Here is a 27,931-nt window from a genome sequence, read left to right as displayed (position 1 = left end):
TCCCAAACGGGACTCTACCAGAAAGATGGTTCTAGACTCACATGACTCACAACCCGAAAGAAAAGGCTACTTTACTTGGATAACTGCTGGCCCTCTTATATACCTTTTGGGAATAGTATATGATGTAAAAAACAGAATAATCTCTTTGCTCAGAAACTTAAAGCTCAGTTAGGCGATAGACAATTACACATAAGACACTGTTGGCAGAGCAAGCAGCTGAAACTCAGGCACAACTTCCTGGGACTTACAGGTGTGTATGGAAATGCAGAAACCAATTCGGTGAGGGCCGCTCATTGAAAAGATCCACGAAAGGAAGCAAGATGTCAAAAGCTATAAAGATTAAAGAGATGCCTACGAACAAGATCAGTACAGGAATAAATGTTATCTATACTCAATAAAAACTACAAAAATAAAACTGCGGAAGTGGGTGAACAATTCTGTGAATATACTGAAAGCCACTGAATTATACACTTTCAATGGGTGAAATATACGGCATGTGAATTCTATCTCAACAAGGCTATTCTTTTTTTTTTTTTTTTCATGTCTGCAGGGGAACACACTATGTGCCGTGAAAGAGGAGGGAAAAGCACCGTTGATGGGTTCTGAGGTGTCCTTTGCAGATAGAGATGGGGCCATGGACCTAGGACAAGTAATGTATCTGTTTGGGGTCTCAGATTTCTCATGTGCAATGCAGAGGCAATCCTAATAAGACTGATGGTTCCAGAGAGTGTTTTAAGGACTGCATGGACCCACATAGATCAAGTGCTTATGGTAGTCCTTAGCAGTATTATTTCATTAAATAGTGTTTCTGTGTTTAAAAAAATATGCCTATTCCCAAGAGAAATAAAAACAAAAATAAGCAAATGGGAACTGATCAAACTTACAAGCTTCTGTAGAGCAAAGGAAACCATAAACAAAAGAAAAAAAAAACCTACAGACATGAAAATATCTGCAAATAATGTAACAGAGAAGGGCTTAATTTCCAAAATATACAAACAGATTCCACAACTCAGTATCAAAAAAATAAAATAAAATAAAACAATCCAACTGAAAAAATGGGCAGAAGATTTGAAGACATTTCTCCAAAGAAGACATACAGATGGCGAGAGGTACATGAAAAGATGCTCATCATTGCTAATCACTAGCAAACAAATCAAAACTACAAAGAGTACCACCTCATACCAGGCAAGAGGGCCATCATTTAAAAGTCTACAAATAAGAAATCTTGGAGAAGGTGTGAAGAAAAGGGAATCCTCTTAACTGTGGATGGGAGTGTAAACTGGTATAGCCATTATGGAAAACAGTATAGAGGTTCCACAAAAGCCTAAAACTAAAAAATAGAGTTGCCATATGACCAAGCAATCTTACTGCTGGATATACCCAGATAAAACTTCGACTGGAAAAGATACATGCATCCTATGGTCCTTGACTGAGAGATGAATGTGTAAAGAAGATATGGTGTATATATAACACAATGGAATATTACTCAGCCATAAAAAAGAATGAAATAATGACATTTGCAGATTTGCAGCATCATGAATGGATCTAGAAACTATCATACTAAGCAAAGTAAGTCAAAAAGAGGAAGACAAATATCATGTGATATCACTTACATGCAGAATCTACAATACTATACAAATGAACATAGGTATGATACAGAAACAGCCTCAGAGACACAGAACAGACGTGCTGTTGCCAAGGGGAAGTGGGGCTGGGGAAGGGAAGGATTAGGTGTTTGTGGTTAGGAGATGCAGTTAGTATATACAGGAAGAATAAATAACAAGGTCCGACTGTATAATACCACAAACGATAGTCCACATCCTGTGATAAACCATAAGGGAAAAGAAAATGAAAAAGAATATATATGTATAGCCAAGTCATTATGCTGTATAGCAGAAACTGCAAATCAACTATACTTCAAGAAAATTTTTTATAAATCCTTATTCCAAATTTCAAATGCACATCCACAAGGTCAAACCAGACACACACATAGTTTTTTTTTTTTTTCCAAATAGGTATCTATCTATTCATCTATCCATCCATCCGTCCATCTGTCTCTCTACAGTTCCTAAGGTTCTAACAAATCAATACAAGCAATAAAGACACAAACACCTAGAAAGTACTTAAGATGAGGAGAAAAAAAACTCACATTTGAACAATAAAACAAAACACAATTAATACAGTGTCTAGAGATATTGCAGACTAGCATAAAAGCCTTTCTGGGATAATACAGTGAGAGGTGTGGTAACGGGCATGATAGAGCTGATTATATAAAAAGGGTGGGGCTGAAAAAATGGTCACTGCCCCTGCTATTGATTTAAGAAAACCTTCAGCAGAGAAAAGCAGGCTCAGTTCCCCTATGAGCATTAGGAAGCACTGGACTCAGAGAAGAACCCAGTGGGAGTCTGCAGTGTGTGATAGCAGGAACTACCTTACCCTCAGACTTTGCCCCTCGTTTGTCCCCCAGACCCCGTGCTTCAAGCTTTTTGAACGTGACTGATTATCTTAACAACTCTGCAAGGCATATATTCTTATTATTTTTCCAAAGATTTTTCACTTGCAGCCCTGGGATATTACCCTATTTGTCCCTTCAATTCCAAAAATGGGACTCTTCCTCCTACACTCCATATTTGTTAAAGTTCTTTAGAGCTATCATTAAACATTCATAAAAACATTTTTTTTCTCAGACGCTGATGTTTCCCTACTTTGGGAAATCAAATGAAGTCTTGTAAAAGTCAAGGATAGTTTATGTTTTTGAGGCTGTAATACAAGATTCCAAACCGGTATTTTCTGGTAAAGTCTGGATTTGCTTCACAATTTTTCCTAGTAACAGAAGCCATGTTGCAAACATGATAATGTCACTGTAGCCTCATTCAGAATATTACTCACTCTTTCTGCAGCTTTGCAGCTTCAGCACTTGGGAAAGTTTGAATTTCCCAGTAGTGTGACCAGGATACTATTTTTGTTTCTTTAGCATCCACTTACTTTCAATTGAGTGAGTTTACAATTGAGCTGAATTTTGAAGGCCTGCTAAAAAAAAGAGAGCTAGATTTTATTATTAGAAGATTTTTAAGAAAAAAATGTGATATTTAAGGAAAATGTGTTCTTAGAAAGCAAACATAAAATATATTATTTCTTCTGCAATTCAATACTTTGATCAATATTCAAATTTTCTTCCATTTTAAAGACCAGTATCAACTTAATCCCTCAAAGCACATACCTGTGAAAAGCATAGTATTAATATTTTCATTTATACTGATAGACTGGATTATCAAATTATTTGATAATCACTAGTTACGAATTTTCTTCATGATGGATTACAAGTTCATGCAAAATTCAATAATAATAATGCCAAAAATATAAGGTCATCAAAAAAATTTGGATTCAAGAAATGGGGGCGGGGAGCTCAAACTAGACTTTCATCTTCTCCTAGATATAACGTGATTAGGAGGTTAGGCAGGAGAGGAGGGAGTCAACTTGCCTTAGGAGTAAAAAATTTCAAAGTAATCAAAAAGCAAAAATAAAAACATGGCCAGAGAGAAATTTACTAATTCCTATCACCGTTCCATCAAACTGCTATAGAAAGTTCTATCTCAGGAAAAGAAAAATACCAATGGGCCCCGGGGGGGTCAGATGGGAGAGAAGGAAACCCTCCCCTTAAAAAGCTGCAAGCTTTTTATATCAGAGGGGCCAGAGCTGTTCCACTTTCTTTGCCCCAAAAGCCCCCTTCTTTCACGGCCGCACTTCCCTCAGGTGTGGCCTGAAACACCACTTCTATTTCCTTCCATCCTACTGAACTCCCCAGCCTTGTAAGTCTTATTATTCATCATCTCTCACCAAGGTTTCCAGTGATCCCACTCTTGCCAAAATGGAGGACTAATCTCCCACTGATCCTAAATCCTCCCATTTGAAACCTTTTTTCCTCTTTGGCCTCAGAAATTTTAACTGTGCTTTTAGTTAGCTGCTTCTAACGACCCTTCTCATTCCACAGGGCACAAGGTCTTAAACACAGATGTTTTGGAGGCAGACAGACTTGAGTTTGAACTGTTCCAGCTGCCACGGTCTAGCTCTGAAGGTTGAGACAGGTGACTGATTTTCTCCTCGGCCCATTCTTTCCATTTGTAAAACAGCAATGCTCAATGTGCCCACCTCATCTGGTTGTTATAAGGAATGAATAAAGCAAAACATGTAAATCTCTTTTTGCACAGTTCGGTGCCTTAAAGGCAAGTCCCTGTGACATCAGTTATGTGTATTCTGGAATCAGGTTCTCTCTGCAACCTGTACCAAAGAACTACTTTATAGCGTTAACATTTGTCTACATAGCTAACGTTTAAGTCACTAGCTTAAATGTGCTACAGGAACTCCGAATTCCTAATGCCCCAAACTGCATGTGTCCCTCTCCATCTATTAAAACTTTCAGTCTTTTCTATCTAAGTCAAATGACTTAATAGAAAAGGCTCTCTACCTTTTTGGTGATAGAGTAAATCCCATTAATTCATGACTTGTGAGGCAGTGTACATAACGGCTAAAGGCTGCATGCATGCTGTCTTGTCCAACTCTGTGACCCCATGGATTATAGCCCATCACGTTCCTCTGTCCATGGAAGTTTCTAGGCAAGAATACTGGAGTGGGTAGCCAGTTCCTTCTCCAGGGGATCTTTCCGACCCAGGGACTGAATCCACATCTCTTGCGTCTCCTGCATTGGCAGGCGAATTATTTTACCACTGAGCCACCTGGGAAGCCCAGGGTTAAAGGCTGCTTGTGTTCCATTTCCAGTTCTTTCATGTATCACTACATGACCTAGAACAAGTAACTTAAAACTCTTCCTGCCTCAGTCTCCTCAGTTGTAAAATAGGAAGAGTATTAGTATCAAATATCAACCTCATTTAATGCTCAGGAGGTACTATATTAATGTTTATTGATACATTAAATAAGATGAAATTTACAATGTGACTTTTGTACTGATTTAAATACAAAACTGAAACAGTAACACTTTCATAGAGCAAACAAGTTTTTCTTATTGTTTTTGGGGGTAGTTTTGCCAGCAACAGCAGCATGCTGCTGCTGAGTCACTTCAGTCATGTCCGACTCTGCATAGAGGGTCTTAGTTCCCTGACCAGGGATCAAACTCATGCCCCTCTCTTTGGGAGTGCGGAGTCTTAACCCCTGGACCACCAGAGAAGTCCAAAACAGAGTGTGTGTGTTCGTTCAATTCTTTCCTTTGAATTTCCATTGCCACTGCCACTATCCAAGCTCATGACGCGTCATAACCAGATGATGGCAAAACTGCCCACCCTGCCTCTCAAAACTGATCTCCTGAATTCCATTTTCTCCTGCCTTAATCCATTTTCAATCTAATCTCTAATTGCCAGATTAATCCTTTAATGTTGTGCCCTTTTGGACTACTCCATCTGTGTCTCCCATCACTTCTTAGACAATATGCAACCACCTTACCTGTTGCTGGCTTTTCTAGCAGGCCTTTCCTAAGTGGGACTCCCAGGGTCGCTATAGCCTTCGGGTCTTTATTCCTGGTCTTTCTTTGCCTAGAATGTGCCACATCCTGTTTCTTCACATCTCATCCATCTTTTAAACAACCGAGTCTGATTCTACTCGCTCCAGGGAGACTTTTCAAGTTGGGGCCCCCACCCAGAGCTAACATACAGCTTGGTTCTTACCATAAGGGTCATTTTCAGACTGTTATTTACACGCTTCATGTATGTATATCTTGCCTGGTATTTCTGCTGCACAATCTCAACACTGTCACAGGGTAGGTGAGGTGGAAGCGGGTGAGTTCACAGATGATTGACGATGCTGATGGGGGATGTTCAAATTTTTGTTTTAATTTCACCACTGGATGGCTGGATGGGTATTCATAATCATGAATGTGGTGATATTTTGGCCACATTAATGAGTATACCTAAACTAGAAGTGAATAGTTTAATAAGCGGAACTCAAATGTGTATTCATGGCTGTGTGTGTAGAATGCTCTTTATTCATGTTCACCAAGTCAATGTCTACATAAAGGAAAGATACGGTTAAATACCTGAAAATTTTCTGTACAAAAATATAAGCCCTACATACTCAATACTATTGAAGTAGGAGTGTTTACAAGCTCTACAGAGGAAAGAAATGGGGGACGGGGCTGGTTATACTTTCCTTCTGGTGGTTTATGTCCAAAAACAACACTGAGAAGTTCTGGAAATGTGAAATGCTATGAGAAAGACCAAAATAAAAGCCTGGTCTGCGCTCTCAGGCCTACATGAGTTCCTTTGTCTGAGTATCTTAATAACCCTCCTGGGGATCTTCCCAACCCAGAGATGGAACCCAGGTCTCCCACACTGCAGGCAGATTCTTTACCAGCTGAGCCACAAGGGAAGCCCAAGAAATACTGGAGGGGGTAGTCTATCCCTTCTCCAGTGGATCTTCCCGACCCAGGAATCTTAACTGGCGTTTCCTGTACTGCAGGCGGCTTCTTTACCAACTGAGCTACCAGGGAACCCCCTTAGTAACCCAGGGGGGAAGAAAAGAAAACCAGAAGGAAACAGAAGCAGAAGTTTCTTCTTCAGGAAGGAAACATGAATGTTTGTAAATGGTTTCAAGGCAATGACACTTTAAATGATAGCAAAAATTTAATTAGTGGAATTTCTTCAACAAATAATTTTATAGTAAAGAAAACAGGTTAATACTACAGGTTAAGTAATAATAATAACAACAACAGCAACACAGCAGTAGCAGCATCAACAACCAGAATGAAATAATGAAAGTGTTAGTCAGACACACTAAGTCATGCTCGACTCTTTCCAACCCCATGGACTGCAGCCCGCCAGGCTCCTCTGTCCATGCAACTCTCCAGGGAAGAATACTGGAGTGTGGGTTGCCACTCCTTTCTCCAGAGGATCTTCCTGACTCAGGGATATAACCTGGGTCTCCAGCATTGCAGGCAGATTCTTCACTGATAGAGCTAGCCTAATCCCTCAAGAAACAGAAATCAGAAACCTACCCACACTTAATGATTAGTATTTGAATTTTAACAAGATGCCTACATCAAACTTCAGGAAACACTTTCCTAATCCATTTACATCTGCACTAATATAAGATCATAAATGTTATACTGAATAGTAATATCTGTGCTTCTCAAGCTCCCGGCCTCAAAGCAAGATTCAATTTTGATTTTTGTACTTAAATTTTTAAATTTCTTTTTCTTAAATAACAAAAGCAAAAATAACAAAGGATACTCTGCTTAACAAGCTATTGACCAAAACAGATTTAATGAAAAATCTGTTCTGAGTAATGAACATTTTACAACTGCCATCTGACCCTGCTTCAATCCACAAAAACATGCCTATCAGATACATGTTTCCAGATCCTACACACACAATGACCTTCTTGAGCTGACAGTCTCAACACAGCAATGCAAGCTGCCAGGAGAGAAACCAGACCCTGGAGTAGCCACAAGGAACCAGTATTGAAGAGGTCACAGCAAGCATCTGGCTTCTGTCATGTACAGCCAATGATCCTGAGACTCAAAGATGCAGATACTCACAGCTAAAATAAAATAAACTGCAGTTTAAAGCAGAATTTACTGGCAGGAAGATCTGAGCACGATCCCACCCAGGAAACAAAATGACATGGCAACATGACCTCTCAAAACATCACAGAATGAATGAGAAAACTGTACACATCACTGACAGTGAACTTTTGCTAAATTCCAGAGGACAGTCCTCTGAATTTTAAGGTGATTTCCTGGGCCCTTCTTAAGGAGAAGGCCTATGCAAGCTAAAACTCCTAGACATCAAGCGGCTACCAATAATTCAAATCAAATTTTCAGATATGTGGCATCATCTGAATTCAGAGAGTATTTTTATACACATTTTTTTCTAGACTAATTAGCTTTTCAGCTTCAGAAAAATGTGCTTAAGCTGTGTGTGTGTGTGTGTGTGTGTGTGTGTGTGTGTGTTTTGCACATGCGTACTCAGTCGCATCCGATTCTTTGCGACTCCCTGGACTGTAGCCTGACACAGTCCTCTGTCCATGGAAATTTCCAGGCAAGAATATTGAACTGGGTTGCCATTTCCTACTCCAGAGGATCTTCCTGATCCAGAGATCGAACCCACGTCTCTTGCATTGGCAGGCAGATTCTTTACCACCACGCCACTTGGGAAACTCCCATGCTTAGGCCATGCAAACAAACAAAAACAAATAATCAGGGGGGAAAAAAAACTCAAACATTTTGCCCCAGTTAAGTTTATTAATCACAGTAAATGCAGTTCTATCTTATCGCATGTTTTCTATGAGGAAACTTCTGTTCTTTTTTTAGATTTGGAGAACTGCTTTTCCTGACAGAACCCCCAGAACTGAGAACCCTGAACTGCAAACCTGTCCTTTGTCCTAGCTGTTTACCAGCCTTATCAGGGCACACGTGGGTTGGCAATGTGATTCTAAGATAAAAATTTCAAAGATATAATTAGATGTTTTTCCGAGAAATAGCACCCAGTGCCATGAAAATGTGTTTGCTCTCTTCTCCTTCAAGCTTAAAGATAATGGTCTCACGATTTCTCGTCCTTCTTTCAGATGAACGAGAAACATTTAACTCGGCACTGAAGGAAAAGCACATACTTTAAAAGTAAACAATAAGGAAAACTCAGACTGGATCTCAAAGCTTCCCTGACACTTCAATAAACAGTTTCCTGTAGCAACTCACTTCTCAAAGCTTATAACAACATAAATATAACGAAAATAATGTTATGCCCCTGAATTTAACTATAAATGGTAAGTGACAGAAAGATATAGTCTACTTACTGAAAAGTAAGTAGAGAAGAAAGTATTGGTTGCTCAGTCATGTCCGACTCTGTGTGACCCCATGGACTGTAGCCTGCCAGGCCCCTTCGCCATGGGATTCTCCAGGCAAGAATACTGGAGTGGGTTGCCAAGACCTTCTCCAGGGGATCTTCCTGACCCAGGGATCAAACCCGAGTCTCCTGCACTGCAGGCAGATTCTTTACCGTCTGAGCCACCAGGGAGGCCAGGGAAGTCCAAGTTAGTGATGCATAAGCTTTGTCACAGTACCTTTCAGACTCATTAGCTCAATTCTGAACAAAGGAGATAAAAGAGGAGAGCTAGAAAATTACAAATGCCTATTTTCTAAGCTGCAGTAGAATAATCTTTAGCCCAGTGAAAGAAGTGCTGAGAAAAAAAATCTCAAGTTTTCTACTGAACTCCATCTTTCAGTTCAGTTAGGTATGCTCGGTCATGTCCGACTCCTTGTGACCCCACGGACTGTAGGTAACCCACCAGGCTCCTCTGTCCATGGAATTTTCTAGTCAAGAATATCAGACTGGGTTGCCATTTCCTACTCCAAGGAGATCTTCCAGACCCAGGGATCAAACTCACATCTTCTGAATCTCCTACGCTGGCAGGCAGATTCAAATTCCATCTTTGCTAGAGACCAAAAACCAGTTTTGGGAGGAAAAGAAAAATCGTCTACTGCCACCTGCTGGTAATTTATAGTCAGTGGTTCTCAAAGATGCTTGAATGGCATAAATTCCAGATTAAAGCAGAATCTTTTGCCTTGTAAAGCAAGACTATTAGATACAATATATATTTCTAGATCTGATATTTCTAGAAGCAGAGACAGACTCACATTCTCCTCCTGCTGACTGACTCCCTCACTGACACACTGTCCTGAGAGGAAGTCAGAGGCCATGACATTTCCATTCTGCCCTTTCGCACAAAAGTCATTCAACTTAGGCCAGAAGTAAAGACTAAAACCAAACGGTCTTGGAGACCTGCCTGCAAAAGATTCACAACTCAAACTCTTGAGGCCATCTAGAGAAATTTTATTCTTTTAGCCAAAGAACCACAGGTCAAACTGTATTTTTTTAAGACTTCTCTGCTGCTGCTGCTGCTGCTAAGTCGCTTCAGTCGTGTCCGACTCTGTGCGACCCCATGGACTGTAGCCTACCAGGCTTCTCCGTCCATGGGATTCTCCAGGCAAGAACACTGGAGTGGGTTGCCATTTCCTTCTCCATTAAGACTTCTCTACAAGAATATGAACCTTAAGTTGATAGAAGATCCAAATGAGAGATCTAAGAAAGGACCTGGACCCCTCTACCCCCCTGCAACTGGCAAGATTCTATAACTACAGATATAAACATGATTTTAAAATCCATAAAAGAAAAGGCAGGCCCAAGTTCCTACCGTCAGTTCCATTTCTATTTTTGGAGAATCTAAGGAATTTTCAAAGGCTTAGCTAAAAGGTGTTAAGGGAGAAAATTATTCTCTTTATTTTAGAGAGTATATTTAAAAATCAAAGTACATGGGTAAAACATTTTGAGGAAAGAGAACTTTCTATCAAAAACCTATCAACAATCCTCCTGCCAAAAATAAACTACGGACATTATTTTTTAGTTATTCCATGTCACAAGTCAAACAGTGCAGGGTTTTCATGCCACACTGTTTTATCTCTTCTAAAAATATGGTGAAAAACATGGATTTGACTAACCACTTTCTCCAAAATTAACGTTAAGTGCAATGTGAATCAGAAGGCAACATCCCAAGATATAAATCCTGAGTCTTCTTTTTCACATCCCTAGACATGAGCAAATTTGTCTGCTAGGACACTGAAGACTTGTCTGTAATTCTATGGTTCTATAATTAAGACTTGTACAAACTCTGCTGCCAAAAAATCACCAGAGTGGGTGGTGAATACAGCCAAGTAAACGCTAATTATGGAAGGTGGGTTTTCTAAGATCTTAAATACAAGAAGCAAAAGCAAGATCAGACAGCTAAGATAGTTACCAAGGCAATATAAATAGCCTCGTCAAACTCAATGGAAGCCCCTCTTTGGTAACAGCTGTTACCTCTCATAGTTCATAGGTACTTTAAAAGCACAATCTGGGATCTTCTACTTAGAATTCAGCAGTTAATTGTCCCCTAGAAAAAGAGTGTTATGAAATTTGCTCATGTCATTTTCACTCCTGGGAGTAAAAAGGCAAGAGAAGGCCAGTGTTCCAAATAATTTTCCATTTTATGTTTCAACCCCTCTTCTAATAATATTTTCAAAAGTTCTGCCTGGAATTCAGTAGAATGCCATTAGCATCTTAAAATGCATGCAAAATCTATGCATACAGCACAATAAATTTACATAAATCGAATCATGCATACACTAGCAAAGAATCAGGAAATAGCATTTTCTGCACTCTAGAAGTGCACCCACCATCCAAAACAGAGGAAATTTTATAAAATAGCATTGCCAAGTTCTCTCAATAATAACACTATATAGTGTATTCTTACAATCTAGAACTGCAATTACAGCCTTCAAGTAGAAGGGATCATGTTTACTTATACTTACGTCTATGCCCATCTCACTGCTAATCAAGAAGCTGCAGGAACTTTTCATTTGAGCTCAGCCCAAATATCACCTCCTCTAGGAAGACTTTCTTAACCTTCACAGAAAACTTAAGTCCTCACGTATCTTCACACACAGTCTGTTTACACTTATCACACTGCATCAGAGTTATCTGTACACACATCTACTGTTTTAGACTGTGAGTACCTTATGGACAGAAAAGGCATTTAATTTCATCTCGATCTGCCTTCTGGGCTTTAAAAACTATATGGCTTAAAATGCATGCTAATGAATGACTCAGTGTTTTTCACGTTATTTCTTCTGCCATAGACAGCTTTTCAAAAAAGAAAGTTCTACCAAATTGTGTTCTATAATACTAAATAAAGCAAAATATATTATCCAGATGTCTTAAAATGTGTATCATTTTAATGACCTCCATATAAAGGATCTGTAACACAGCATATTTTATTCAGATTAAACTAAAATGTGCTAATTTTAATATAAACATTATATATACATTTACAATATATTTACATGTATAAATTGCCAACATGATGCTTCTTAATAAGCAGCAGCAATTTTCTTTGTAAGCGGTGATATTAAGGTAATTATCTGTAGAAGAGATAAAGGAGCTCAAAACTGTTACACTGCTTAGACCTGATACTCTCATTTGCTCTTACGGGTCTCCTTCCTCATCCTTCTCCACTACAAAACTAAGCAAGCTTATTTCAACTAGGGTGAGATTAAATTTTACTTATATACTCAGCTCAAGGATCACAGAAGAAATGAACATTGCATGAAAGTGGGAAATCCCACGCTCTCCTACCTGTGTACCTAAGCTGGCTGCCAGCATGTGAGTCAGAAGTTTAGCTGCAAACATGGAATACCGGGCACAGAAGATATGGGAAAGAACAGCCAGGCAGAGACCTGTAGGAACAAAAAAGCCCACGTGTGGTTTTACAATCCATGAACAAAAAGGAGCAGGCTTAAATATTCAGAGAAGGTAAGCACCGTATCTTTGTGCTTACAATACAAGGTCGCGTAGCACAATATCTCTGGGGACGTTCATGTTTCAGTTTCAACCCGCTCCACTTGACCAGACATATAAAATCCTCACACTTCTCAATTAAGCCCAAAGGGGAACTTTACATTTCAAATATCAACTTGTTTACATCCCTACTAAAAACAAAGCACAAATTAAGCTGATTAATAATTTCATTAAACTTTTGGTTTTCTGTTTCCATCAGACAAGTATTACTGCTTAAGAGAAGAATCAAATTCCAATCTAAATTTTCTAAGAATGGGTGCCTTGGCTAAATAGATATATTTGTGGAGGTGAATAGGTGAATTTTTCAGGCATAAAGTTGGGATTGATGCTACCAGAACTCAAGTTTGGTAATTACCCCTTTTATCTACTAAGAATAGTTAGGCAATTACACAAGTGGTGATTATGAATTTTAAAAGCAACCTTACACTCCTAGGTGCCAAAACCAGGAACAAAATGTGTTCTTTCCCACCAAGATGGCTTTTAACCTAAATATCTACGTTTCTAAGTGGTGTGAAAAACATTATTCTTATTTTTTTTGAATCTACTTGAACTTCACCTACCTACACTACTTCAAGGGGATAATTAGAATCTCAGGAATAACCCATACATTTTTTATCTTGCAATTTGTATAAATTTAATATTAGTTTAAGATTTTGTATGTGGACCATTTTTAAAGTCTTTATTGAATTTGTTACAATATTGCTTATGTTTTGGATTTTTGGCCACGGATACAGGATCTTAGCTCACCAGCTAGGGACTGAACCAACACCCCCTGCATTGGAAGAAGTCTAAACCACTGGACTGCCAGGGAAGTCCCCACTATTAGGTTTTAAATGTATACATATTTTAAAAGATTTCCTGACTTTAAAAAATTTAAATGTGCTGCATAAAGCAACATATTTGCTTTATCACTTAAGCCTTTTACTCTACTCTCATCCTTTGTAGGGTTATTTTGTCTAGGAAGTACTGACGCATAACAACTGGCTTGTGTATGTTGCTCTGCCCTGTATTTTGCACGCATTATCTCATTCATCAATGCCCCCCTGGCAAACGGGAGAAGCTACATTTATTTTGTTTCCTCATTATCTTTTCTGAAGCGATGGAACATACACCACATGTTGGCATAAGTTGACTGGGCAGCTGCAAAATGCCTACGTGGGGTCTGTGACTACTCGTCAGCACAGAAATGCCTCTCAGAAGTCCTTTCGGGAAAAGCTCTCAGTATGTTTAGGTTTGCAAAAGGTAGACAAAGTTTCACACAGGAAGTGAGGCTCTGCATTAGTCAAGGCTTTCGGCCTAGAAATTTGGCCAAGAGATCTGGAGTAATCCATTTTTTTGGAAGGCTGCCATGAGGCGTTCTGGGACAGGTGTGCAGGTCCTGAGGGTGCCTCCCAAATCCACCCACAAAGGTATACAGTATACCCAGAAACTGCATCTTTGCTTAGACAGCTTATAAACTATTGAAGCTGTTGCTCCAAACTCACTAATGTACATTTTGCATTTCTATGAGGATCAGAGCCACCTTAAACTCAAAGTTCAAGTTGAGTGTGTAAGAGAGAGAGAGAGAGAGAGAGTGTGTGTGTGTGTGTATGTCTGTGTGTGTAATACACTGACTTAAAAGCAGGGCCTTGCAAATTTCATTTCATGTAGGCTGCTTTTCTGCGAGCTTACCGTGGTGGATGGTAACAATATGAGGCTAGGGGATTTGTGATGGGCAAAGGAAAAATACTCCTGAATCAACTGTTTTTGCTAGTTCCCAAAAAGAGCTTATTTACAGCCTTTCCCCCTAACTTGGTAATTCTCCATTATACTCCCATTTCGTGATATAAATTTAGTACCCTTAAACTTGACCAGATCAAGAATATTTAATTAAGTCTACTAAGCTTTAATTAAAAATGCTAGCATGACGCCTGTGGCAGTCCAGGACTCAAAGCCAGGGGCAGGAAAATGGGCTGGATTTTGATAGCCTGTAACTATGTATGATGTTATCTAAGTGCTTGTTTTATTTAGGAAAAAAGGACGCAGCGAAAAAAGCCTCAAGCAGCCTGGCCTCAGCTGACCCTGGGAGAGTTACTGAATACCTTAGATGTAAAGAATTAAATACTTTGGTTACTGAGTTCCTAAAGACTAAGTATTTACCTTTTATTTTCTCGTCTGATATTGAAGAGCTATATTTAGCATACAAAATTTAAGTATACAAGCCAGATTTTTTTAAACTAACAATTATTTTTTGGTTTAAATTTCCTTAATATATAAATTACATAGTACAAAAATTATAATTCTAAAAGGAATTCTAAAAAATAAAGCATAACAATTCCAGGTATTACCTCAAAGTAATCTCTAAATAGTTTCTTAGAGATTGATTCCTTGGCAACTAGGCAGAAAAACAAACATGTAACTAATTGAATAATCTTCATTTACTTTTTTTCCCTAGTACTATGTAGGTTACAGACTTCATTGGAAAAAAAATTTATCAGTTTACTAACACAAATGACTTTTCTATATGATTAGACAGTAAGAGGGAAGATAAATTACCCTTAACAAAATAATAACATTGATAATCTTTGATTTAGATAAGAAAAACTCTAAAGAACAGCTAGATTCTTTTGTTAGTACCAAAGAGGACCAAAGCTCTTGTTATTTGTCTATATAATATTTGAATGTCCGTATGTGCATAAATACGTGCAATGTTTATATATGAACATACATATCTAGCAAACAACTCTTGTTTGGTATCCCTTAAGAATGAGATATACTTTCAAAATAACTAAAGTTTATACTCCAGAAGTCAAACATTACATTTTCCCCATGAAAATTGCTTTAAAATATTTATAAATTTTATATTGTTTTCTTATGTATCTCTGTCTCCTCTATGCGTGTGTGCTCAGTCACTTCAGTTGTGTCTGATTCTTTGTGAAAAGAAAGAACCAGGCTCCTGTGTCCAGGGGATTCTTCAGGCAAGAATGCCAGAGTGGGCTGCCATGCCCGCCTCCAGGGGATCTTTCTGACTCAGGGATCAAACCCACGTCTCCTGCACTGGCAAGCGGGTTCTTTATCACCAACGCCACCTCTATAGATAAACATAAGAAAAACCAAATGACCGCTAAATTATTAAATCAAATACTCACCTGTTACCTTAGGATTTTTCTATTCCTCCACCTAATGCTGGCTGTAACTATCACCTTTTTAACATTTCTGTTGCTCATCTCTACTAATTCCCAAATTCCTTCAACCCTCCCTTCCACACAATGCCCCTGGATTACAGCTACTAAGCTAAGGATAGGAAAACAAAACTGTCAATCCGGAAAAGTCTACTAGGTTGAACAAAAGTCCATATGCAACATTTGACAGGACACAAGTTCTGTGTATTAGAAGGAAGGATTTACTCCAGGGGGAGAGGTTACCAGGAGACCAGCCTTCGGGTAACATGTGAAGTTCAGTAGAATAGCCACACAGGGCCAGGTAGATTTTAACTAATTAGAATTAATAGAATGAAACATTCAGGTCCCAACTGTTCTAGCCACATTTCAAGGGCTCGATAACCAGATGTGGTCAGTAGCCACCACCTGAAGAGGGCACAACACTTCCATCATCGGAGAAACACTGACTGGAGACGGTGTGTCAGACTGTAAAGGGACTGTCTATAAAAGGTCACATAACACAGTTCTGGTCAGAGATGTGAGGGGAAACACTCTGGGTGGTTTTCAGCACAGTTTTCATGGCTCTTAAAACAGGATCCAAATAAGCGCTTTTCTCTTGGCAAGCCCAGACATAGCTGTGGGAAGTTCAGAGCTGCCACAGCCAGCTCAAGACCATGCAGAGGCGAGGTGGAGAAAGTAAAAGGAAAACCTTTGAGGAGAGCAAAACAGAGACATGAGGAGAGGCTGGGCCCCTGAGGATGCCACTGAGGTGCTGAACTAATCAATCCTGGAACTAAATCTGCTTATTTAGTATATTTGACTTGTCTTCGGTTATGTGCAGTGTGGGTCATGCTACACAACGCAGCTACGCGTACCTAGCAAGATAAATTCTACATTTTTCTGCCATGTCAGAGTTAGACAAAGCTCTCTGACTTCTCTGTCACCTGCAGTTACCCCTTCAAACTACTTAATTTTTTTTAAACTCTTACACATCTTTCTCTATTCTTCTTGTGAATAACTACCTATTTGATAGAATGAAACTTTTGATATACTCTCCCCATAATGAAAATGGCTAACTTAGGACAATGATTACTGTGAATATGAACTTAATATTTTGGGGTGAATGTCACACAGAAATTTAGAAAATATCTCACCTTCAAAAATAATTTGAAAAGAATGGGTGGCATCTAATAAAGTTTTTTTTTTTCTAGAAAAACTATCAAAATATCAGCTTATAAAATATAAAAGGCACAACTAGAATATTCTTACAGTATAATCAAAGTGTTAGTAGCTCAGCTGTGTCTGACTCTTTACAATCCCATGGAGTGTAGCCTGCCAGGCTCCTCTGTCCATGTGATTCTACAAGCAAGAATACTGGAGTGGGTTGCCATTCCTTTCTCCAGGGCATCTTCCCAACCTGGGGTCAAACCCAGTTCTCCCACATTGCAGCAGATACTTTACTGTCTGAGCCACCCTGGAAGCCCTTACAGTTTAATAAACCTGAACAAAATAATAAGCATGCTTCAAAGAACTCTGGATTGTGCTGATTTCAGTTCAGTTCAGTTCAGTCGCTCAGTCGTGTCCAACTCTTTGCGACCCCATGAATTGCAGCATGCCAGGCCTCCCTGTCCATCACCAACTCCCGGAGTTCACCCAGACTCACGTCCATCGAGTCAGTGATGCCATCCAGCCATCTCATCCTCTGTCGTCCCCTTCTCCTCCTGCCCCCAATCCCTCCCAGCATCAGAGTCTTTTCCAATAAGTCAACTCTTCGCATGAGGCAGCCAAAGTACTGGAGTTTCAGCTTTAGCATCATTCCCTCCAAAGAAATCCCAGGGCTGACCTCCTTCAGAATGGACTGGTTGGATCTCCTTGCAGTCCAAGGGACTCTCAAGAGTCTTCTCCAACACCACAGTTCAAAAGCATCAATTCTTTGGTGCTCAGCCTTCTTCACAGTCCAACTCTCACATCCATACATGACCACAGGAAAAACCATAGCTTTAACCAGACGAAACTTTGTTGGCAAAGTAATGTCTCTGCTTTTGAATATGCTATCTAGGTTGGTCATAACTTTCCTTCCAAGGAGTAAGCGCCTTTTAATTTCATGGCTGCAGTCACCATCTGCAGTGATTTTGGAGCCCCCCCAAAATAAAGCCTGACACTGTTTCCACTGTTTCCCCTTCTATTTCCCATGAAATGACGGGACCAGATGCCATGATCTTCGTTTTCTGAATGTTGAGCTTTAAGCCAACTTTTTCACTCTCCTCTTTCACTTTCATCAAGGGGCTTTTTAGTTCCTCTTCACTTTCTGTCATAAGGGTGGTGTCATCTGCATATCTGAGGTTATTGATATTTCTCCCGGGTGCTGATTTACTTATCCTGTATACCTAGGTATTTAGCGATTTACAGACAATTATTTCCTGTTATCTACTTTAAAAAATGACAATGTGTTGGGATTTATATACTTAGTAATCTATAGAGTAAATAAAACTATTAGTTATTTAAAAGGGATAGTTTTAGTTTGACTAATGTGTTAAAGGATTTTTCCACCACAGAGAACAAAAAGAAAAAAAAAATGAAACAAATGTGAGATCTGCAGTCTAATCTCAGTTTAAAAGCACTTCAAAATAGCAGACTCTCCTACAAGTACATCAAACATGAATGAGTTCACATACTGGTATTAATGACGAAGTGGATTTTGGAATGTAGGGGTCTCATTAAGCCCATGAGGCCATACGAATTGTACCCAGAATCAAATCAGGATGATTTTAATCAGATGTCTACCTTTGACAGGCCAGCGTCAACAGTGATGGGAAGCAGAGCAGGTTTCCTTGACATTATTCTCCAAATAGTAAGAAGCACGCTTAGGTTCCTTAGTAACTATAAGATTATGGCATTGTCACCTGAAGCTATAGGTGAGTCCCATAACGTTACACTTATGTGCACAGTCATTTACTTTTCTCTATAGTTTTTAGTTTCAATGGATAACTTCAGTTTAATTCCTTGCAATTTGATAAACTGGTTTACAGTTTTAAAAGTCACAGATATATATCCTAATCTTTCACCTTTCCAAATTGAGGATTACTCAACTTCTTGGCTTATATCCCCATTACACATACTTGGATCATTTCAACTGCTCTGCTCTAGTAGAGTAACCAGAACTGTAAACCAGAATTAGAATAGATACACTGTGACCTATCTTAATTTTTTTTTTGTTAAACAATGGTTTAATTCCTATTTGACTGCATGTTGCCACATTTCAAGAAAAGAGTTAGAGTGCTCCCAAATTCAAAGGGATATTTGGTGTGTCCTGACTTAAATGAGAGCATGTGCATGTAAAATATGGAAAAATCTCTCGCCTTGTTTCTGGGGGCCCTCTGAGGAGTGCAATATCAGCCTCCCCAGAAACTGAAATGGAGCACAAAGCCAGAAGCTCCTCATGAACCACCAATCATGCAATCCACGTTACAAAACGTCATGAACAGAGGGGGAGAACACTGATGATTTCAAATGTGACTCCAAGTCAGAAATAATAAGGTAGAGACTAATATCTGGATGTTGGTTTTCAAATACATGAGCAAATCCATTTAGCCTTTTTAAGAGTGAGTTGCAAACATATATATTTATTAACAGTTCTCTCAGAAAATATCTTAAAGTCCTGCTAGTCTTCTAAAAAAATCAAGATAACATTCTCTCTTTAGTTTGTAAAATTCTTTGCTTTGATGTTGAGTAGAACAAGCAAGGGATTTTTGTGGGTCATATTAGCACTCAGAATTAGGTCTCTCTGTTTGAGATGATTATCTAGATTTTATTTCAGCATTGTACCTTTTGGTTCTATTTCATCAGTCTATGAAATTTCTCTAAATAGATTGCATCAAAATAAAATAGGGTGTTGCCATCTGATTTTGGAAGCTAGAAGAATCTATTAAGCAAGAACCATCATTCTTATGGAAGATGTTATTAAGAATAATAAATTATTAACATCTGCTATTGAATCTAAGGTTTAGAATTAAGACACATTAAGGAAAATGTATAACTTTATAAAGTGAAACTACAGTGGAAATATTTGAACTAGGACGAAGAATATTAAATTCCAGTGGAAAGATTTTAATAACCAGGACAAAGAAGAATAATTAATTACATGCTTCTACCTCCACAAAATTTTCCGAATCAATAAAGTTTATTAGGGGATAGTTTGCACACTAAGCATTCAATGATAATCACATTTACATACCAAACATCATTAAAGCAGACTGTCTGAGCTAGTATATCTACCAGCCTGCTAACACAATTTAAAATCATGTATTTGGGGCGGGGAGACTGAGGTTTTGCCCCAGGTCTCACAACTAGCCAATGGCAGGACCAGGATTTGAATACAGGCACAGTCACCCTACACCCACTTCTCTGTGTAGCATATTGTTCATAAAAGCAGCTGTAGGGCTGTAAAAGCTGACTCAGGACACAGATTTGGTAAGGGTGGGGACAGAAATATAGTGTAAGGAATTCTCAGACTCCCAATCATAAAGTAAAAACAGCAAATGAGAATAATTCTATAGCTGTTCAAAGTTTACTTATAGGTAAATCGTTTGACAGACATTAACCCTACTCAAGTTCCTATTCTTGCCAGAAATGGGACCTAGATGTAGAAGGTGAAAGAAAATTTATCTTTTAACATAGTGGTTGAATATACTTAAAGCATCTAGACCGAAAAATACAAATCAATCCATGGGGTAGGTTTATTTTTTAATGAAAATACAAAATGCTTTATTTATATTATCTCATGCAATCCCGTTATCTATTGCAGAATCTGCCTCCTAAATCAACACTACCACTTTAACTCTTTTTTACTATCTAACTTCTATCTCACATTGTACTGTATAAACACTGCTGATGAGTTGGAGCTATATCTTGCTCTTGCTTATCCCCAGTACAAAGTTGGTCCTCCATAAATAATGGCTGTATGAATCAATGAATAGGATATGAGAGGGGACTTTCCTGGCCTAGTGGTTAAGACTATATGCTTCCAACGCAGGGGGCACAGGTTCAATCGCTGGTCAGAGAACTAAGATCCCACACAATACACAATGCAGCCAAAAAAAGAAAATTAAAAACAAAAACCAAAAAAAAGACCATGAGAAAGTTTATTTTCTCATAGTGTTGATGAATTACAGTACATTTGCATCTATATAAGGACCCTGGGAAAACTTTTATTCTCATCAATATTTTTAAATTATTTGCTCAAAAATATTATAACTCACCTGAAATACATATAAATCCAGAAGAGAAAAAAGCTTCATTGTATGAAGACAAGTTGTCAGTCTGGGCGTAGACCGCGTACACAGACATGTATGAACAGGCACATTCCACGTAGTCTGAAGTGTCCTCAACCACTTTGCAAAACTGACTGTCGGACAACCAGCTAGGGCAAAATACACAATCGTCACCACTCCTCTTTCATCAATACTTAAGGCATGGAGATAGCTTTTGAAGGAAAAATAATTTATTGATCCTAAGTGTTCTTTACTCAAGATGGAAGCGGACCACATGTTTAAAAAGAAACACTGAAAGGAACACCTTGTCCAAGACATGAAACCGCAGATCCCACAGACACCTTCAACAGCAGCCTAAATATTAACCAATCCTGCAAAAGCATTGCCAATATAGAAGAAGCTGGCCCTCTCAAACCAGCAGTACTAGCCCCCACCTCATCTGAAGCAAACAAACCCAAGGTATTCAACAGGAAGAACTCTTCCCTAGCATTCAAGAGTACCAAAAGGTCAACACAGCCAAAAATCTGCAGTGCTCACCCCTCCCCATTTACACAACTTCTGTATTTTGAACCACATAAATTACTTGCTTGTCTAAGTACTTCCTTCCCCACCTATTTGGATTTTGAGCCAGTTATATTACATACATGTTTTCTAGGCCTCTTTCAGGTGTTTCCTTCTATAAGGTTCCTTCTTAAGCACCAAAAGTTTGTCACGATTATAGCAAATACAGTGTCACATGCCACAACTTCTGAGCATCCCTCAGTGACTATTCAGGGACTACTCTGCTCAAGAGTAGTCACTTATAGTTCCTCTTGATCCCCTTATTTTTCTAAGGACATGAAACTTCTTAATCCCAACAGCGGATTCAAGCTTGAAACATTCATTAGTAATTATACATTGAGGATTGTAGAGTATCTGTGTATTAGGTTTAAAGTCTTTGCTGAGATATTAGGAATTTCAAAGAAAAATTATTTTCCCAGAAACTAGCCAGAACTTTGGTGTTTGAAAAGGACAGTTGGTTACCCAACTAAGCTGTGGAACCTTTTCAGAATTTTAGTTTGTGTGGCTGAAAGTAACAGAATCTAGTGACTGATTTGAACTCCAAACTCTCTAGGCCAGCCATGCCTGACGTTACAACCTCGGCTGAGATCCCAGAGAGAGAACTGCTCAGAAACATAAGGCCAAGGAGAGTCAAAGGAAGAGTCACTGTCTTCTTCCTCTTCTTGTGCCTGCTTTAACCCCCAAATGTGCTCCAAGTCATATATGGATTAGAATTATGAATCCGTGCTGATCCCTCCAGACATAGAGCATCAGATCCAGAACCACAAGTCCAGAGGGAAGGGGTCAAAAGAATTTCCTTCACGCTCAATAAATTAACCTGTAATCACAGGAAGGTTATCTGAATTGAGCAGAACTCATGCTAAGTCCCACGGAAGTTGTAATAATAAAGGAGTTAAGTAATGTGTTATACACACGTTTAAGTTTTTGGCTCTGTTTGCCACCTGCGCAAGGCTAGGACCACTTTCTATGCTGCTTTGGCTCACTTAGTGTAGAGGTGATTCTCCAGTCTAAAAATCTCACTCCAGACCATCTACATTCAGTACAAAAAACTGGGCTTAATGGTACCAGAATGAAGAAGGAACAAAATCTGATTTTAAAGAATTATTAACAAGTACCTCGCAGCAGCTGGATTCCAAAGGAGACACAGAGGAGTCTTAGGAACAATTCTAGGTTCGGCAGCATAAATCCTATAGAGAATCTCATTGCTGTTGGTCAGGGGTTGTGAACTCTGACCTTTCACACTCAAAGATAATACCTGTAATGCCAGAAAGAGCCGGAAATGTAATGACATCTTCCAATTAAATGTCAAGACTGGATCTCCCATTCTGAAATTTGCTTCATTTTCCTCATCACTTTTGACACTATTAATTGCCAGCTTCATTATGAATACAGGGCATCTGGTTGGTTTCCCACCGCAGACCTACCTCACTAAAGCTACTGACCAGTCTCCAAGTGACAATATTCATTTTCATTGTCAGTCTTCATCAGGAGTGGGATATAGCTTTAGTGAAAGCTATGTTTTTTTTTTTTTTCACCTACTCCTCATTTCATTCAATAAAACATGAAAGAAATATCTGCAACTATTTTTGAGCCTAAACATTCTACAAAGAGCTCATAAAGATGGGACATATTTCATCATTAGCTTACCATATGTAGCACTTACCATAAGTCGAATCAAGTACATGTATCCTAAGGAGCATGTTTGCAAAGGAAAAAGCAGATTCCAACTACGTAATTCTTTAAATGATAGATTACCTTATTTTTCAGGGCATGGAAATTGTTTCCAGTCATAAACCACTGCTGGCTGCTATATTCTGTAAACTGGACTAATTCACACGTGCTTCTCCCAGCCATTATTTCTGCATCCAGAACATCCAATAACCTCTCTGGAACTCGAATATAATCACCTTCTTTTCCTTCAAACTTGTGCCCATTGATCTGCTGAGGGTACCAGTGAAGAGCCAGTATGGACAAATACGGGCAGCTGTCAAGGATGGTTTTGCCTCTATGACAGAAAAGCGAAGGTTCTGCTAAAATGGCATGTATTTGCATATGTATATCCACTCACATTTGTTAAAAATCCATTACACTGGATCTCTGTTCTTTAGGTACAACCATGACACTGCCTACCCAGAAGCAGTAAAGAGAACGTGCTTTCAGTTCTTTTACGGTGAATTGCTAGGATTTTTCGCACAGAACTTGCTGTATCCTCTTGCCTGAACCCCCCTCTAACCTAAAACATGGGTTTCTGAAAGTTGTTTCACAGGCATCAGAATCTGTGCTATAAAATGTCTATTGCTGTGTTAGTCACATCAGCACGGGTGCAACAGGGTGAGAAAGGATGCACCATTCAACTGAAGCTCTCTGCTTTATAATCAAGAGTATCACAAACCTTACATATCTACAGCCAAATTCTCATCAAGTTCACCTCACCCTTTTCTGAGCCATCAGAGCATTTCTAATTTAACCATGTGTCTGATAAAAGAAATGGCCCTGAACAGGATCTTTATCCATTTAATAATTCTGTTTACAACAACCCCAAGGCACTAGACCCTGTGATCAGTGAAACTGCTTTTTAAACCTCAATGTGTGTTGAAATCACCTTGAAGCTTGCTTTAAAAAATACAGATTTCTAGGGACTTCCCTGGTGGTCCAGCGGTTAAGACTCTGAGCTCCCAATGCAGGGCAAATGGGTTCAATTCCTAGTCAGGAAACTAAGATCCTGTAAGCTGAGTGGCCTAGCCAAAAAACAAACAAACAAATTTCTACATTACATCCCATCCTTACTAAATAAAAATCCTTGCCTAGGGGAGGCTAGAAGTTCTGTGAGTCTGTATTTTGTAACCAGTCCTCCAAAAAATCTGATAGATGTTTTTCTGTGGATGCATCATGTCTGCAAATAATGAAAAGACACAAAGATAAATCTTAAGTGAAACCTGTCTGAAAAAATATGGAGAAGAGTAGGATAAAAGTAAGTGAGATGGCCCATAAGTGATGCTGAGTATATATAATTGCATCATGGATACAAATACCTCATCAAGGCTAAATTGGGAAATGGAGTTGAGAATTTTAAATAGAAGATTCGAGAAAAAAAAGGAAAAGGGAAAGGCTAACTTTTTCCTCTAGCTATACATTACATTAAAAAAAATTTTTTTTAAGATTTTTAAAAATTCTTTACCATATTTGAATTGGTGCTTTTGAATATTTAGCTTTAGTCCAGCCATTCATTCAGACTGCAGACCTCTGCGTCCAGGATGCATATTAAAACATCTCAATCCACACAGGCCACCCACAACAGCTTATAAAACTCGTCTCTTCACCTCTGCATCCACATCTTCACTGGTGACTCGGAGCTTAAAGCTGCCACTACTGACCTCTCCACCCACGGCCATGTGCAAACGGACTGAGACCAGCGAACCACGGCTGGTGGAAATGTAAGTTGGTGCAACCGCTATGGAAAATATTAAGGAGGTTCCTCAAAAGGCTAAAAACACAGTTGCCATATGATCCAACAATCCCACTCTGGAGCATATGTCTAGAAAAAACTATAATTTAAAAAGATACATGAACCTTTACGTTCATGATAGCATTATTCACAATAGCCAAGACATGGAAACAACTTAAATGACCATCAATAAACGAACGGATAGAGAAGATGAAGTGCATACATACCATGGAATACTACACGGCCATAAAACAGAGTGAAATTACGTCATTTGCAGCAACATGGACGGACTCAGACATCATCAAACTTAAGTGAAGCAAATCAGAACTAGAAAGACGAATACTACATAATATCACTTACATGTGGAATCGAAATGACACAAACGAACCCGTCCACAGAACAGACTCAAGACAGAGAACAGACCAGTGGTTGCCGAAGGTCAGGGGAGGGATGGGACGGGGTTTGGGGTCAGCAGATGCAACCATTCTCGCACAGAATGTGTAAACAACAAGCTCCTACTGTATAGCACGGGGACTATATTCAACATCCGTAATAAGCCACAAGAGAAAGGAACATGAAAAGAATATATACATATGTATAACTGAATCACTTTGCTTTACAGCAGAAACACAACATTGTAAATCAACTATAACAGCAATAAAAACAATTAAAAAAAAAAAAGTGAATTTCTGACACATGCTAGAGCATGGATAAAACCTGAAGAAACATTATGCTAAGCAAAGTACACCAAACACAAAGGACAAATATTACATGATTCCACTTATGAGATGGCTAGGATAAGCAAATTGAATAGAGACTGAAAAGTAGAATAGAGGTTACCAGGACAGGCGGAAGGAGGAATGGAAAGTTATTAATGGGTAGAGATTTTTAATTTGAGAAGATGATAGTTCTGGATATGCATACTGGGGCTGGTTACCCAACGACTGTGAATATACTAAGCGTCACTGAATTGTACACCTAAAAATAGTGTGAAAGTGTTAGCCACTCAGTCGTGTCCAATTCTCTGTAACCCTATGGATTTTAGCCTGCCAGGCTCCTCTGTCCATGGGATTCTCTACACAGGAAAACTAGAATGAGTTGCCATTCCTTCTCCAGGGGATCTCTCCCGCCCAGGAACTGAACCCAGGTCTGCCTGCATTGTAGACAGATTCTTTACCATCTGAACTACCAGGAAGTACAGAAAAATAGTTTAAATGGTAAAATCTGTCTTATGTTTATGTTACCACAATTTTAAAAATGGCCTAAAATACTCAAAAAGTTGGAATCATCCTTTTTTTTTCTATTCAGAATGTATCTTCTACTCATTATATAAGAAAGAGTAAATAACAAGACGTTTTATTTTTTAAAGACCCTTCAAAACAAGAATATATTACTGACAGTATAAATTAATTTTTTCTGGATGTAGTTTCTATGTTTTCTTCAAATAATTAACTTAATTTGCCCATCAGGTACAATTCATTGATTGTATAAGCCTTAGTTACATCATCTAAATGTCAATTTGCATTCTTATTACTTTGTAACCTGTAAAGGAATACATATAAGGTATGGTATTATATTAAAAGATACTTACTTTTCACCAGGAGAGCCACAGGTAACATCAGTCAGTAGAGAAAAGGCAAAATTCTCCGTCACTTCAGTGAAGTGACTGAATCCTCTAGTGTCCTTGCGCTTCGGGTTAACGAGAGCACAAAGGATCTCATAGAAAAGATTTCGGCTTTCAATGCTTAATGCTTGGTTTTTTCCTTCAACAGTTATCTGGAAAAAAATCCCAAGTATGAAACTGTATTTTAAAAAATCAACTGCTTAAATGATACATAAGGTATAATGTGTTCTTTATTAACCATTACTAACATTAACAAAAATAAACATGAACCTATAAAGAATTTAAGACAAGTTAGTGTCAAAATTATATTTGGCATTGAAATGTCAAATACATTTGAACTTTAAAAAGCATAATCATTTTATAAAGAGAAGGCATAGTCACAAGAATATTTTGTATATAATATCTAGATAAAGCTCCAAAGGGTTGCATCGGTCACTTTAATTCTAACTGCAATAATAAATATCACGAGTTAAAATTAAACTCACTTTTACATTTATCCCAATTCGTATGGCCTTATGAAAGACATATATAGCATAAAGCAGATTCTGGTTCAAAGAAGTGCGAATCTGGGAGATAATAAAACTTACAAACATGAAACAATTTCACTTAAAGTATGAGACCCAACAGAACAAAATTCTATCAGTACTTGGAAATCCTATCCTATACTTCTGAATCTGAGTACATATGAAATACATATGGGACATATGAATGTATGCCAGATAGAGCATAGGTGATTCCATTTGAATTTCAAATAATCAGCCAATAATTGCCTGACATAAGTATGTTCCAAATAGTGCTTGTAAATAAAAATATTTGTTTTTATCAGTAATACACTTATACTAAAAAATACATTGTTCATCTGAAATTCAAAGTTAATTGGCACCACATATTTTACTGTTAAAATTTCAACCTTATATTTTCAATGCTTGTTTCATTATTGTCATAGTCTAATTGTTATATGTCTAAATTGTGAAAACATGTTACATTTTATGGATATGGCTGCTAAGTGGCTTCAGTCGTGTCTGACTCTGTGCAACCCCATAGACGGCAGCCCACCAGGCTGCCCCGTCCCTGGGATTCTCCAGGCAAGAACACTGGAGTGGGTTGCCATTTCCTTCTCCAAAGCATGAAAGTGAAAAGTGAAAGTGAAGTCACTCAATCATGTCCGATTCTTAGAGACCTCATGGACTGCAGCCTTCCAGGCTCCTCCGTCCATGGGATTTTCCAGGCAAGAGTACTGGAGTGGGTTGCCATTGCCTTCTCCTATGGCAGGCCCCTTTTAATGGCTGGTTTTCCCAATTCTTGTTATTATAAGTAATGCTTAAATACTCATTATACAGGTATTTGTACAAATATTCCCCACACCTATTAGGCACTCTCTTTTTTTTTTAGTTTTTCCCTCCAGTTTTATTGGGATATAATTGACTATATATATTGCTGTTGTTATTGAGATGCTCAGACATGTCCAACTCTTTGTGACCCCTGGACTGCAGTAC

The 27,931-nt window shown here is 38.6% G+C and overlaps 1 protein-coding gene across 1 annotated transcript in view; it reads right to left on the bottom strand.

Annotated features, from left to right (window-relative positions):
- ADGRV1 (adhesion G protein-coupled receptor V1) overlaps positions 1 to 27,931 on the bottom strand; it is a 542,489-nt gene that overhangs the window by 279,742 nt on the left and 234,816 nt on the right. The window contains 5 exon segments of the mRNA XM_070373127.1: positions 12,174 to 12,274; positions 20,794 to 20,954; positions 22,482 to 22,621; positions 23,122 to 23,371; positions 26,403 to 26,587. Coding sequence (XP_070229228.1) covers positions 12,174 to 12,274; positions 20,794 to 20,954; positions 22,482 to 22,621; positions 23,122 to 23,371; positions 26,403 to 26,587 — 837 coding nt within the window.

Source organism: Bos mutus, chromosome 7 (genome assembly GCF_027580195.1).
Source record: "Bos mutus isolate GX-2022 chromosome 7, NWIPB_WYAK_1.1, whole genome shotgun sequence".
In the NCBI taxonomy this organism is placed as follows: Eukaryota; Metazoa; Chordata; class Mammalia; order Artiodactyla; family Bovidae; genus Bos; species Bos mutus.
This window is presented reverse-complemented; position numbering and strand designations above follow the sequence as displayed.